The sequence below is a fragment of the Girardinichthys multiradiatus genome, chromosome X (assembly GCF_021462225.1).
Source record: "Girardinichthys multiradiatus isolate DD_20200921_A chromosome X, DD_fGirMul_XY1, whole genome shotgun sequence".
In the NCBI taxonomy this organism is placed as follows: Eukaryota; Metazoa; Chordata; class Actinopteri; order Cyprinodontiformes; family Goodeidae; genus Girardinichthys; species Girardinichthys multiradiatus.
The window spans coordinates 1,822,422-1,835,857 of record NC_061817.1 but is presented as its reverse complement, the minus strand read 5'-3'; the positions used below and the strand labels follow the sequence as shown (position 1 = coordinate 1,835,857).

The window sequence follows — 13,436 nt, the reverse complement described above, 5'->3', positions numbered from 1 at the left end:
AGCAGGTGCTTAGGCGAGTAAATAAAATATTTATAAAATTAAACTAAAACAAAAAACAGGTTATATTTATACTTTTATACCCTCGCTTTTCTTGGCATTGTGCTGCAAAATTTGTAAATGAAATAAATCAATGTTCTGCTATGCATTGTAATCAAAATTAGAAAACAGTGTTGTCATGGTAGGTGAAGTTGTTGGACCAAAGTGCAGGATAGAGCGAGGGAGCAGCATGGCAAGCAGATGAAGGAATTTCATTAATGAAAAAAAGAAACCTTATAGGTGCAGGGAGGACTAAACACAGTCAGGTCAAAGGACACAGATTGGGTAGTAGCAGGGTAGTGAAGGGAGGTAACATCTCAGTTACCTAAGGTAACATCTAAAAAACATCTAAGTAACCTGACAAAAGTAAACAACGAGACTGCCAAAAGAACATAAACAGAAGGTAACCAGATCTATAAGGAAATACAAACTAAAACATAAAATATAGGAAATCAGGGAGGTAACAAAAACCTAAACGCCAGAATGAATCTAATAAACCTGAAAAACTGAAATAAAGCAAATGAAGAACATGGCATTGTGGAGAAATTAAACTGACTGACAAACTCAAAACCCCAAACACAGGCAGATTATGACAAGTATATATTTCTGACAGAGTTGAAGCATTACACTAATGGAGTTTTGACAAAAATTCAACTTGGAAAACTCACCTCCACCTCTGGCTTCGTCTAACTACTCCACTGCATTCTCCACTCCAACCAATGAGCTCCTGATCCACATTACTCTTCAGCCAATCATCCCTCCAGGCTTTGCTTTAAAAGAACTTCACATGCAGAATCTCTTGCTCTTCAGCTGAGCTTCGACCCTCCTCCACCCCATCTCCACCATCAGGCTTCAAGCTCCTTCTGACTCCCTTATTTCTTCAGGCCTCCCCTCCACCACCAGTATCAAGATCCTGGGGGGAAAGACTTCTCTAACTCTAACCCTAAGATGTTTATTCAATCTCATATCATTATCAGCATCCATGTCTTCCTCCGGGGTCCGGACACCAAAAGAAATCAAACATCAGCTAATAAACTCCTCTAATTGCCATCTCTGTGTTTCTCTCATTCGTGAGTCTTTCCAGGTTGAAATAATATACCATTACCAATATCAATATCACTTACCACACTTTCATGTAGCTCAATTTAAGAGCTACCTTCAATTTTATATCCCAAACCTACTTTAGGTAGTTAATGTTAACATTGGGTCTATTATTATGCTAATAAAATCAAATAGACATCTAAGTAACATTTTCCTATTTATCCATCATTTTCTGTTTGCTGCTCTGTATCATATGGCATTACATTCTGCCTTCGGCATATATTAGCCTGTAATGCCCATTATAGCCTGTCATGTTAACTACCGAGCAAAATGATTCCTCAACTGTTGAAGTACAAATGCTAGCATGAAAAGAGCTCCTTGAGTTAAAGTGTTACCTAGATAGAACAGAGTTTTGGCCAGCATGTTGTAATTATACAATACTGTATGCTTGTTTCTATTATCAACACTTATATTTTGAGAGTTACTAAACATTCAGAAAAAATACCTGTGGCCATACTTTTTATTTTCTTCTTCAGGCTTTAACATCAAAATAATTAAGTGAAATTAGTGAAATGGTCTAATTTGTCTGTTTGGTTGTATATCTCCCTTTCTTTCTCTTCATTAAACCTGACAAACATCAGTCAAAAGTTGGACAAGGCTTTGAAATCACGGCTTTTGATGAGTACAAAACGTGTAGGCAATGCGTTATGCAGTCATGCATGGGTGCTGATTGGAAGGAAATGCAAGTGTTTTTCAGCAGGTGAAATCCCCCCCTCTCCGGCCCTTTTTTTAAAGAAACGTCGCGCCAGAAGCTGCATAATGTTTTTAGCAGCACTATAATGTTAAGCATACGCAGTTATTGTTTGACACCGCTTTGTGTGGACATGTTCGTCAGATGTCCGCTTTGAGTCTGCGTGTACGTCCACTAGGACCAGTATTTCGTACACATACAAACACTCACACCCACCCACCCACCCAGCCAAGAATGGACACCATACACCATACATACTCTGTACTCCCAGGTCCAGGTAATGATATCCCAGATGGGCAACCAGACCCCAGATCCAGGAGGTGGTACCCTTCATTCCTGTGGTGTTTTTCTTTCTAAAAAGGGGTTTAATCTCATTAGGATTTGTGATCTGGTGGCTGGCTCTTTCTGAAGCTGTTGAGGAGGAAACCGTTTAGGGTGCAATATGTTCTTTTACCTCTCATTGATGTTTGAAAATTAGCTTTCCTTTGTGGAGTCAGAGTCTTGCAGAAATGGAGCAAACCTTTTTTCTAGCGTGTCCCTATGGTTACAGTTGGTCTGTTTCTATCATTTGTTGTGAGCACATTTCTGTGCTGTTTTCTTCTGGGTACTAGGGTTAAATGTTATCTGTGTCTGAACTGGAGGCCACTGGATTTCTTACTTTCCCCATTTCAGTAACAGGACCTGGCGTGCCCTTAAGTAAAAAATAATATTTAAAGAAATATTATTTTGAATAAGAACTAAATCTTTGAGAAATGGGCTTAATTGTGTTACTTTGTTATCAAGTTTAGTAAAATAATATATTAAGGGAAATGGAGTGATAATGAAAATTCAACCTAGGAGACTCACCCACTCCTCCAGCTTCATCCAATGGCTCCTCTGTGTGTCTCCGCTCCAACCAATCAACATCAAGTCTGCAGTATCCCGGGCGGAAGACAATTCTAATTCTAACGCTAAGACGTTCATTCAAGTTCATGTCATTCTCAGCATTCATGTCTTCCTCTGGGGTCTGAGCGCCAAACTAATAAACATCTGTTGTGTAACTTCTCTAATTGCATTTTGGGTTTCTTATTGTGAGTCTCTACAGGACTGAAATATTATTTTAGTGGATTGAAAACTAACAACCTTTTTGGGTAAATGATCTTTAGCAGGCAAGCACATTTTCTTAGCTCTTAGCAGTTCAAGCTAACAAAAGAAGCTTATAGCTTATCATCCGAATCTAACATATACCTTTAAAATACTATTAATAAAAGGGTTAAAACGCATAAGCGTGGACGGGGTGTTATGGCCAAGCTTCTGTGTTTAAAATCACCCTTTAAATAAAGTTTGTCTTAACTTAAAAAACAAACAGAACACACAAACTGAGCACATGTGCTGAACAGATAATCTACTAGCACTAAGATTGCTGAGTTTCAACACAAACAAAACCAAACGTCATAAAACGAAAAATATTTAGATTATTTAATTATAAATTACTTCTCTCTGTCCAAACCTAACCTCTTACATGAACCGTGCTGAGGAAAAGTTGTTCAGGGCAACGACGCTTGAAGAAAGCATCCACAGTGAACAAGGGGTTAACTGCAGCTAAACTCCGTAGCTGTGGGGGGGGCGGCTCGCTCTTTCGGCTGGCCAAACTTCACGTTACTGCTGTAACCACGGTGATGCGGTCCCGTTGTCCTGCCTTCAGACTGGGAAAACTGCTCCACTGTGCGTCGTAGAGACAGGGTCTCTGGAACACAGTTTGCTTCTGTAGACTTCAGAGAGAAAGTCAACCAACGCTTGTACCTCAATTACCCCCGTTGATGAATGAACACCGGATACACAAACAGCAATTCATTCCTACTTAACTTAGTGCATATGATCGCATGATACTCTTGGATCCTGTATGGAGAGTTATGTCTGTTTGCCAGCAAAGAGACATTAGCGCACTGTGTCCCCCGTCCAGTTCCTCTGGGGACCCATGTGGAAGAGGTCAACTTGTTGCAAAAGCGGTGATTTTAGTTGGACAGTGACGTCACAGGAAGTCCGCTGTTACCCCTTTTCCTGGCTGTGCTGGAAGTAGGTTAATGCGATTTATTTTGAAAGTTCCTGAAAATACTGGAAAGTACTGGCCTTTCATTTTGTACCCATGGTACAAAATGTGGGGTTCCAACAACTGTCTGGTTAGGGGCTGTTGTGCCACTAAGGTGGTAAAAGACAGCATCATCAGGATGTTGGCCTTTTCCAGGACAATGGCTTTCACCAGGCTGTTAGTCTATAACATGGACTGTACAACATTAATAAATGTAAAAACATATTTAAGACAAATGTGATTAAACATTATCAATCATGTGAAAGTAATTAACCGCAGCAAGCTATTGACTGTATTATTGTTTTTCTAAAATGCTATTATTGTTGATGGTAATTATTTTCCTAAATTATATTTTTGTATGTATGATAAAGGTAGCTATCTTCATTTCTGCTCCAGTGTAAATTGGTTTTGGGGGGTGGCCATTATAAGCTTATTGTTTCTGCCTATATACCCTTTTCGGACTGTTTTTTTTAAATGTTTTGTTATAAAGACATATTGTAAATATCATAATATCATAATTCCTCTGATCTGCCTATGGCACATTGGCTTGTTTACCATCACTTGCTTGAGTTGGGCCCCAGACCAGTTCTCTTGACAGTCGTTCAGAGGCTCAGTAGACATTAAACCCCTACACAAATCCACATCCACCATGTCTCATCCTCAATTCCTTAAGTATGGACCCGGGCTGGCTGCAACTCACACTGTCATAGCTTTCTTTATCAGAGCCAGCTGGTTCCTATTGGCCCACTTCTTCAGAGGTGTTAATCTCAGTCCCATTCTCCTTATTCAATGGCTCCATCATAACAGGGCTCCTGAATATGTTTTTGTTTTTCAGTTCCTTTGACAAGCCTTACCACTCAGACTTAACATCCTGTTAACTGTTACTAAGTAAACTCTCTTCCACGTGTCAAACTGGGGATGAAGATGTGGCCCGTCCTTCGCCAATAACTTATTTTTTATGACTGCTGGTGTAGAAGGTTCAGCCTTAACCTCATCCAGGCATCCCCTGACCATGTTACCTCTGCCTTCACTGCTGCTGCTAGCGCTCTGCTCCATCTGTCTTCATGCAGTTTGGGCACAGTGACAATGACTATAACTTCCGGACTCTGGAGTTATGATTAGTCTTCTCAAACAGAGTCTACAGGGATTCTGCTTAAGCCGGTGTTTGAGTTGGTGTCACTGTCCAAATGTTACACTCCACTTCATTTGGTGCAGTAGCCCGATTGAATAGCGCTGGCAGTCAACTAGATCTCAACAAATTGGTTAACGGCAGATTGTCTCATATGACAATAATCACTTACCTTATAATGACACTTATAAAATATTATAGATTATGACCACTTGTTAAACCAAATATAATATATTTCAAAAACACTAAATAATGAAGTAAAAATAAAACATGACAGATGTGGACTGAATACTTTTGTAAGGCATGTTGAGGTAAAATAATGCTATCACTGATATTCTTGCGGCCTCAACCTCTCCCAGTCCGGATGTCGTGAGAAAGAACAGATGAAGAGCAGGAAATTAAGATTAACGCAAGTTTAATTTGGAAGATAATAAGTCCAATGATTTCTAATGCAAAATGAATATACAAAATAACACAAAGAAAGAAAATTACATAAGGCCCTTACGGAGAGAGATCGCAGATTTCAGCAAAGCATGGCTGTCTTTACCCAGATGTCTCTGTCATTACAAGTTCCAGTACATCTTTATACTGTTGACTTCAAAGCTTACCGACTGTGCCTTTCCGTCTGGTGTTGTAAATCAGCCAAGCTCCCTTGTGGCATCTATACCATGCCCAAAAGTCGATGTTTGTTGCTTTATTGTCCCTACAGCCAGCTTTTACTGCTTGCAGCTGTTGAGAACTTCCTAACCTCTGCTTCACCCTTGTGCCATCCTGACCCCAGCTGTGATCTGTGATCCCTCCTCAAGGCTCACTCATGTTAAATCTCAGTTTAATGTTCCCACATGCAAACTAAACTAATAGCATGAAAGTACATGATTTTAATTCTCAACAGGCACTATAAGCTGTAGGGATCTAGAGACAATGGTGTCAGAGGACACCTTAGGAGTTTGGACTGTAGAAGGTAGAACAGAGTTATTCAACAGAAAATATCTTCTTCAAAAAGCAAAGCAGAACAAAATTCTGACGATAACTGGATTACCTTGGATGTGACTCATTTTGGGCAGCTGTCAGAGAAAAAAAGTATGTGAAATTGAACATATTAAGACTTGTGGTTTTAATCTCACAGCACAAACAGTGGAAAACAGGAATTCAATGTCAGCTGAAATGAGCCTTTAAGACAAAATCCAAAGGACTCTGAAAGCCTAGTGCACAAACATTTGTCTCTGCAGACTTCCCTAACTGTGGTTCAGGTGGTAGGAGTTTGTCCTGTAACCGCTGGGTTGCCAGTTCGAACCCCTGCTCTGTCTGTCTCAGTCGTTGTGTCCTTGGACAAGACACTGGCCTTGCCTGCTGATGGTGGTCAGAGGGCCCGGTGGCCCTGATTGTATGGCAGCTTCTGTCAGCTGTGGCTACATTATAGCTCACCATTGTGAATGTGTGTATGAATTGATGAATGACTGATTGTAGTGTAAAGCACTTTGGGGTCTCTGGGGACTTGATAAAGCGCTATACAAGTGCACACCATTTACTTTGTAAAGTGACTTGAGACAACATGGTGTGAATTGGCGCTATATAAATACACTCAATTAAACCGAACTGAATTGATTGTTTTGCTGAGTAAACAACTTCTTTTTCAATTCATTTAAAGCCCCCAGCCTCACTACCTGTAGCTCTGTATTTCAGGTGGAAAATCCCATGGCTTTATATAGACGGACTGCCTTTCAGCTGAGGGACAAAGGAGATGAAACAGAAGGAAAGGATAAGAGGACAAGAACATGTGACAGCTGCTACAACACATGGTCACATGGTTAAATGAGTTTAAATCCTTAAAATTGGCCAGAACAAGTTTGACCCCAAGGCATCAGCATATGCAGAGGAAACGGATAGATTAGAAATGAACTGTAGTTCTGTTTACTCAAGAGGCCCAAACATATATATCAAAATGCAGGCAAGCATAAAAAAACACCAGGAAGCTACTGCTCACACTGCAGAGGTGGACTGATGGAGGCATGAGCTCATTAGAATTTTCTACTGACAATTTTATGGTAGCTCATAACATATGTCTGATGCTGTAAGTTCTGCTGCTTTCATTGTTCCCTTGATTAAATGACACTGTTTGACTCTACACTGATCAGGCATAATATTATGACCTGGTGGGTGAAGAGAATATTACTGATTACTGATTATCATCAGGGTTAGTTGGTGGGATATATTCAAAATCCTGGTCTGTAGTGGTCAGTATCTATCGAAAGTGGTCCAAAGAAGGAACAGTGGTAAAGTAGAGACAATCTTGGATTGCTTAGGAAGTTAATGCTGGTTCTGATAGAAATATTAGAGTATACACCGTTGATCACTGTTTGCTATGTATGATGCTGCAACCTGTCCCAAAAGTTCCAACAATGTTCATGTGAGCGTCAGAACTGAACCACAGAGCAATGGTTAAAGGTGGCATGGTCTGATGATTAATCTTTTCTTTTCCATCAGGTGGATGGTCAGGTGCATGTACATCACTTACCTGGGGAGCCCCAGGAGACAATGTTAATGGTTTGGGAAATGATCTGCTGGGAAACCTTGAGTCCTGCCATCCATGTGGATTTTTCATGTATACCCTTTCATGGAAACAGTACTGAGAGCTGACAAATGCATCTTTTAACAGGATATTACAAACTGCCACACTTTGTGCTTATGCACCAAACAGCATTTCACATTACCCAGCCTTCTTGAAGTTTCTGGATGGTTTCCTGAAAGGAGTGCCATCTGGGCATTCAGTGGTGCTCCTCTGGGACTTTAATGGCAACAACAGCGCTTCCAGGAGGGGTTTGATCAGGAGTAATGGCCTCTCCGATCTGAACCTGAGTGGTGTTTTGTTGTTGGACTTCTGTCCAAGACATAAAATGTCCATAACAAACACCATGTTCAAGCACAAGGTGATTTTCTACCAGGCCACCTTGGGCCAAAGGTTGATGATCGATTTTGTAATTGTATCATCAGACCTGAGGTGTTAGTCTTGGACACTTAGGGGAAGAGAGTGGCAGAGTTGCAGTAAAAGAAATATTGTATGCATCATGTTAGCTACACTATGTTTTTGTAATTTAATCATGGAGTCTGAATATTCAATCTAATGCGTCTCTGAACTTTGACCCTGAACCACAAACAAATTAAATGCAGCCAAATAGATAGCAGCACCATAATCAGGTCTTATAAAATCGACTTAATCACAAAATGTATTCTATACAGTTGTAAAAATAATTTCAGTTAATTTAATAATCTTGCGCTTCTTATGTAATATTGTAAAAGCAGGTTTGTACTGTTGCAGTTGGGTAACATGGAAGTTATTTTTATTTTGCATAGAAATTAGGGTTAGGGTAATTTTAGTGTAGTTTTATTATAGGTTAGGTTAAAGTTGATTAATTCCTACCAATATGGTACAACTGCATGATTCATTTACTATAACTACTAAACACTGATTAAAACCCTCATGTTTCTTTTATTATCATCAGGTAAACTCATCAGATAACTGCAGAAAAATATTTTTAGTAAAAATGTTATTTAGTAGAATAAAAAAACTGAAAAGATTACTCTTATCTGATTCTAAGAAACTCTTCCTGCAGAGCTGCCTGCATAATATTATTACAACTGAAAAATAATATAGTTCGCATTCAACTACGTTAGCTTTACATGAAAAGACAGTCTATACATGGAAAATGTAAAGTGCTCGAATCACTGGTACTGCATTAAAATATTTTTTCCTACAGAACTGTGGCAAAACAGTTTAAGTGCTAAGCTAAAGTAACCGCCCAGTTAGCTTAGCTTAGCAGCCAGAACAGCCTGTAAGAAAAGCTCCGCTGCTCCAAAAACTCTGAATAATTTCAAAGTAGTCTCATTCTTGATGAACTGACTGGACAGATGAAGGTTTGAAGTCTACTTTCTTGCTTAAAAACATCTTAAACCATTTGACTTTTTGTGACCAATTAATAGTATAAAAACAATGCATTTGTACACGTACCACCTGGCGATTACTGCAACTGGTGGTGCCATGCCTTGCTGCACACCACTCCCGTCCTTTTAACTATCTCGGAGAAATTTGAAAAGACCTACTTCAGACCGGGACCTTTTACCTGTGAAAGAAAGGCCCCAGGAGAGGGAAATTACCCAGGTAAATTTGTATTGAAATGCGCCCTGGGCTTTCAAAAGCCTGGGGCTTTCCACAAAGGGGAAAAAAGTCTCTTGTCAAGCACAATGCAATGATTGGGACCCACCTATCCTGGATTGCCTATATATCAAAACAAATCAGAATCAGTTTTATTGCCACGTTTGTACAGACAAACAAGGAAGGTGTCCTTTTCCTGACCCTAGATCTCTATAAGTCCTGAATAGAGGGAAGGTCAGCCCTGATGAATCTCTCTGCAGACCTGATTGTTCGTTGCAGTCTGGACCTGTCCAGTTTTGTGGATGAGCCAAACCACAGACTGAATTATGGCAGTAAGACCATCAGCTACTGTGGAAGGTTGTACTTCTTCAGTTGCCTCAGGATGTACAGTTTCTATTGGGCCTTCGTCTGAACATTGTCTATGGGTAAGGTCCATCTTAGGTTTCGAGAAATGGAAGTGGTCCACAGCAGACAGTGTTGTTGAGGATGGTGAGGTGGGTTTGTGAGGGTGATGTGAACCAAAAGTCCACCATCATCTCCACAGTCCTGAATGGGTTAAGTTCCAGGTGGTTCTGACCACACCAGTGTACCTGCCGATCCACCTCCTGTCTGTATGCAGACTCATCACTGTCCTGTATCAGAACATTAACAATGGTGTAATCTGCAAACTTCAGGAGTTTCACGGACGGGTCCGTTGAGGTGCAGTCATTTGTGTACAGGGAGAAGAAGAGTGGGGAGAGATCACAACCCTGGGGGGCACCGGTGCTGATAGTTCTTGTGCGGGAGAAGATGCTCCCAGCCTCACCTGCTGCTGCCGGTCGTTCAGGAAGCTGCTGATCCACTGACGGGTGGAGGCCAGGACTTTAAGCTGGATTAGCTTCTGGTGGAGGATGTCTGGGCTGATAGTGTTGAAAGCCATGGTAAAGTCCACAAGCAGGATCCTGGCATAAATCCCTGGGTGGTCGAGGTGTTGCACGGTGAAGTGTTGTCCCAAGTTGACTGCATCATCTGCTGACCTGTTTGTCCGCTAGACAAACTGCAGGGGGTCCAGCAGGGGGCCTGTTATGTCCTTCAGGTGCTTCAACACCAGTCACTCAAAGGATTTCATGACCACAGAAGTCAGGCCTGTAGTCATTTAATCCTGTGATGGTGGGTTTCTTAGGTACTAGGATGATGGTGGAGCATTTGAAGTAGGAGGGAACCTCACACAGTTCCAGTGACTTGTTGAAGATCTCAGTGTAGATGGGTGCCAGTAGGTCGGCACAGACTCTCAGGCATGATGGGGAGACCTTATCAGGTCCTGAAGGCTTCTTTGTTTTCAGGCGTTGAAAGAGCCTATTTACATCTTCCTGTGAGATCTTTGGTGAAGGCAGTGGGTCTGAAGGTTGGGGGGGTGGTTGGTGTAGGGCATGAATTTGTGTCTGAATGGGATGTGGTGTGAACTGCTGCTGTTCATACCTGCAGTAGATGCCATTCAACTGATTTGCCAGTCCAATTGTTTGCAATCTTATTAAAGAATTCCTAAACAACATTTAGCATTTTCTGTTGGCTGTATTGTTCTATATCCATCCATCCATCCATCCGGTTTTTATTACCAAAAATTTCATGCATATGGAAAGTTAGTATTTTCAGTGATGATTCTTCCTAACTTCTGCAGAACTCTCTGAGTTCGAAGTTTTCTACCCTTTCTAAACACAGATCCAACATTACAACGTTCTGATCACTAAGCCACTTTATTGTAACTTTTACCTTCTGACATGGTGATTTATCATGCTGGAAAATCCATAGATCTTTACAAAATAGTTTCTGAATTGTTGGAAGAAGTTGCTCTTGGAAGGACGTTCTGATACCACCCTTCATTCATGCCAGTGTTCTTGGACAGAACTAGAAGTCCAGCACCCTTCGGTGAAAAGTAACCCACTCCAGTGGATTGTATGAGGATATTCACTGTTGGTACCAAACAGTACTCATTTTGGTGCTCATCTTTTCATAGAAATTATTTTTCCAATGTTCTAAGGTGGATTATATCCTTAAAACAATTGAAATCCATCAAACAATGTGCAATAATAAATTTATATCAGTGCCACGGTGGCGCAGTTGGTAGCACTGTTGCCCTGCAGCAAGAAGGTCCTGGGTTTGACTCCCGGCCGGGGGTCTTTCTGCATGGGGTTTGCATGTTCTCCCCGTCCATGTGTGGGTTCTCACCATGTACTCTGGCTTCCTCCCACAATCCAAAAGCATGACTGTTAGGTTAACTGGTCTCTCTACAATGTCCTTAGGTGTAACTGAGTGTGTGCGTAGTTGTCCTGTGTGCATCTGTGTTGCCCTGTGATGGACTGGCGACCTGCCCAGGGTGTACCCTGCCTCCCGCTGGAGATTGGCACCAGCTTCCCTGTGACCCACTATGGAAGAAGTGGTAGAAAATGACTGACTGGACAGTGCCAAAATATTAGCCCAAAATGGGAGGAGAACCGATGTTGCTTTTTAGCCAGACGGTTTTTATTTCCAATGTTAATTTGATTTGACAACACTCTTTGATACAATAAAATCAGCCTTCGGACATTTTAACAGAACCACAACAAATGTGAGAAATATGAGGTTAGTATTTAGGGCTATTGTCACAACCTTTCTCAATTTCAATCTGGTTAGCTGCTTTAACAATGCTTATGGGTTCTTTATTGCTCACCGATCCAAATGACATAGAGCGCTTGGGTTTTTCAGGAGGAAGTGGTGGAGCTCAGTAGGAAGCTGACCACTGTTGACTCCCAACTGAGGAAGTCAGAGCTAAGCAGGAAACACCTGGAGATCTCCAACAAGAAGCTGCTGGGCTTCGCTCAGGTAGGACTGCGGTTAAACAAAAATATTTTGTTGTTATGGAGAAATAACTGATGTGTTTGCTTTTTCAGTCCAGATGTTGAGTGCCTCATCAGCCATGAACTATAATCTGTAGAACCCTGATCTTTTTTAGATGATTGCTGTGACTTTATGAAGTCCTGAAAAGAGAAGATCAATAGAGAGAACCTATCCTTAGCTGTATTTACTGTAGTGTTTAATACAGCTGCCTTCAAAGGTGAGCAGATCCTGAAATAGTAATGGAGCCAGCCTGCCCCCAAGTGGACATCAGTGGTATGGGTCACTGCTGTAGACTGGACCAACTTAAATGGAGAATGCATCTATTGTCAAAGTGCATAACTTAGTGTTCATGATTTCTATAAGATCCAACTTTAAAGACATGGTTCTATTATCTCTTTCAACAGAACGTGCACAAGGTGCTAACTACACCCTGTCGTTTTGGGGAGGAGGGCTGGTAAGAGACCCTGAATGCCATATGCAGAGTACCCAATAGCTGTCAGTAAAGATCCTGCTGTAACCCAACCCCATTGTGTGCTCTGTATGTTCCAGGAGCAACAGGTCATCTCCAGGCACAGACAGCCCCAGCACCCCATCACCTATTCCTGATCCCGCTTTCCAACTGGCTGTGGAGGCCAAAGAGCTGGTTGAGGGAGTGTGTTCTGTCACTGCTAATAAAGGTACCTGAAATAAAACTGTGCTGTGCATAATACTGTTAAAGTCTATCATAGTTTTTCAATAAATATTTTCGGGATCATAGACCATCATGTCAATATACATTTACATGTCTGATGTCCAAAACTATCAAAAATAAAATTCTAAAACACACAACTAAGTTTGAGAACTGGTGAATATACTGGTGAAAGTTGCAGAAGAGAGACACTCTCTCAATGGCGACCCTTAAACCAGACCTGGGCCTGAGGGGCTGGGCCTGCCCATTCAGGTATCAGGGCCTGCCCAAGGCAGATTACAACCCCCCTGTAAATTAAATTGTAACTTTGCAATGTATTACCCAAGACAACCAGCAGAGGGTGTTGTAGTGGGGGCTGCATCCTTCAATGTGACGAGGTGACGAAGGCTGTCCAAATATAAAGGCTCCTCCAATGCGGGCAAAAAAAGGGTCCTTCTTTTCCCCAGTGCTTGACGTGTTCGGAAATGTCCACTCCCACTGTTCTAACAGCCGACTCACCTCGCCAGCTGACCAGGCGGACGACACCGGGTAGACCAGGGGAGGACGCCTGTCTGCCAGCCCCTCATTTTCATACTCTCGCTGGGTTTCACCAATGACTGGAAGTTAAACACAGATATAATTCAGTCAGATTATATCTATTTTTTTATATCTATGAACATAAAAGTTATTTTAAAATTTTAAATGGCTGATTTTTGAGCGAGAATAAAATTAAAAGATAAC

The 13,436-nt window shown here is 41.4% G+C and overlaps 1 protein-coding gene across 1 annotated transcript in view; it reads left to right on the top strand.

Annotated features, from left to right (window-relative positions):
• Positions 1-13,436, top strand: part of LOC124863026 (syntaxin-binding protein 4-like) — a 136,118-nt gene that overhangs the window by 117,620 nt on the left and 5,062 nt on the right. The window contains exons 16-18 of the mRNA XM_047357266.1: positions 11,897-12,013; positions 12,433-12,482; positions 12,578-12,705. Of these exons, the coding sequence (XP_047213222.1) occupies positions 11,897-12,013; positions 12,433-12,482; positions 12,578-12,705 (295 nt within the window). The remainder of the gene's footprint in view (positions 1-11,896; positions 12,014-12,432; positions 12,483-12,577; positions 12,706-13,436) is intronic.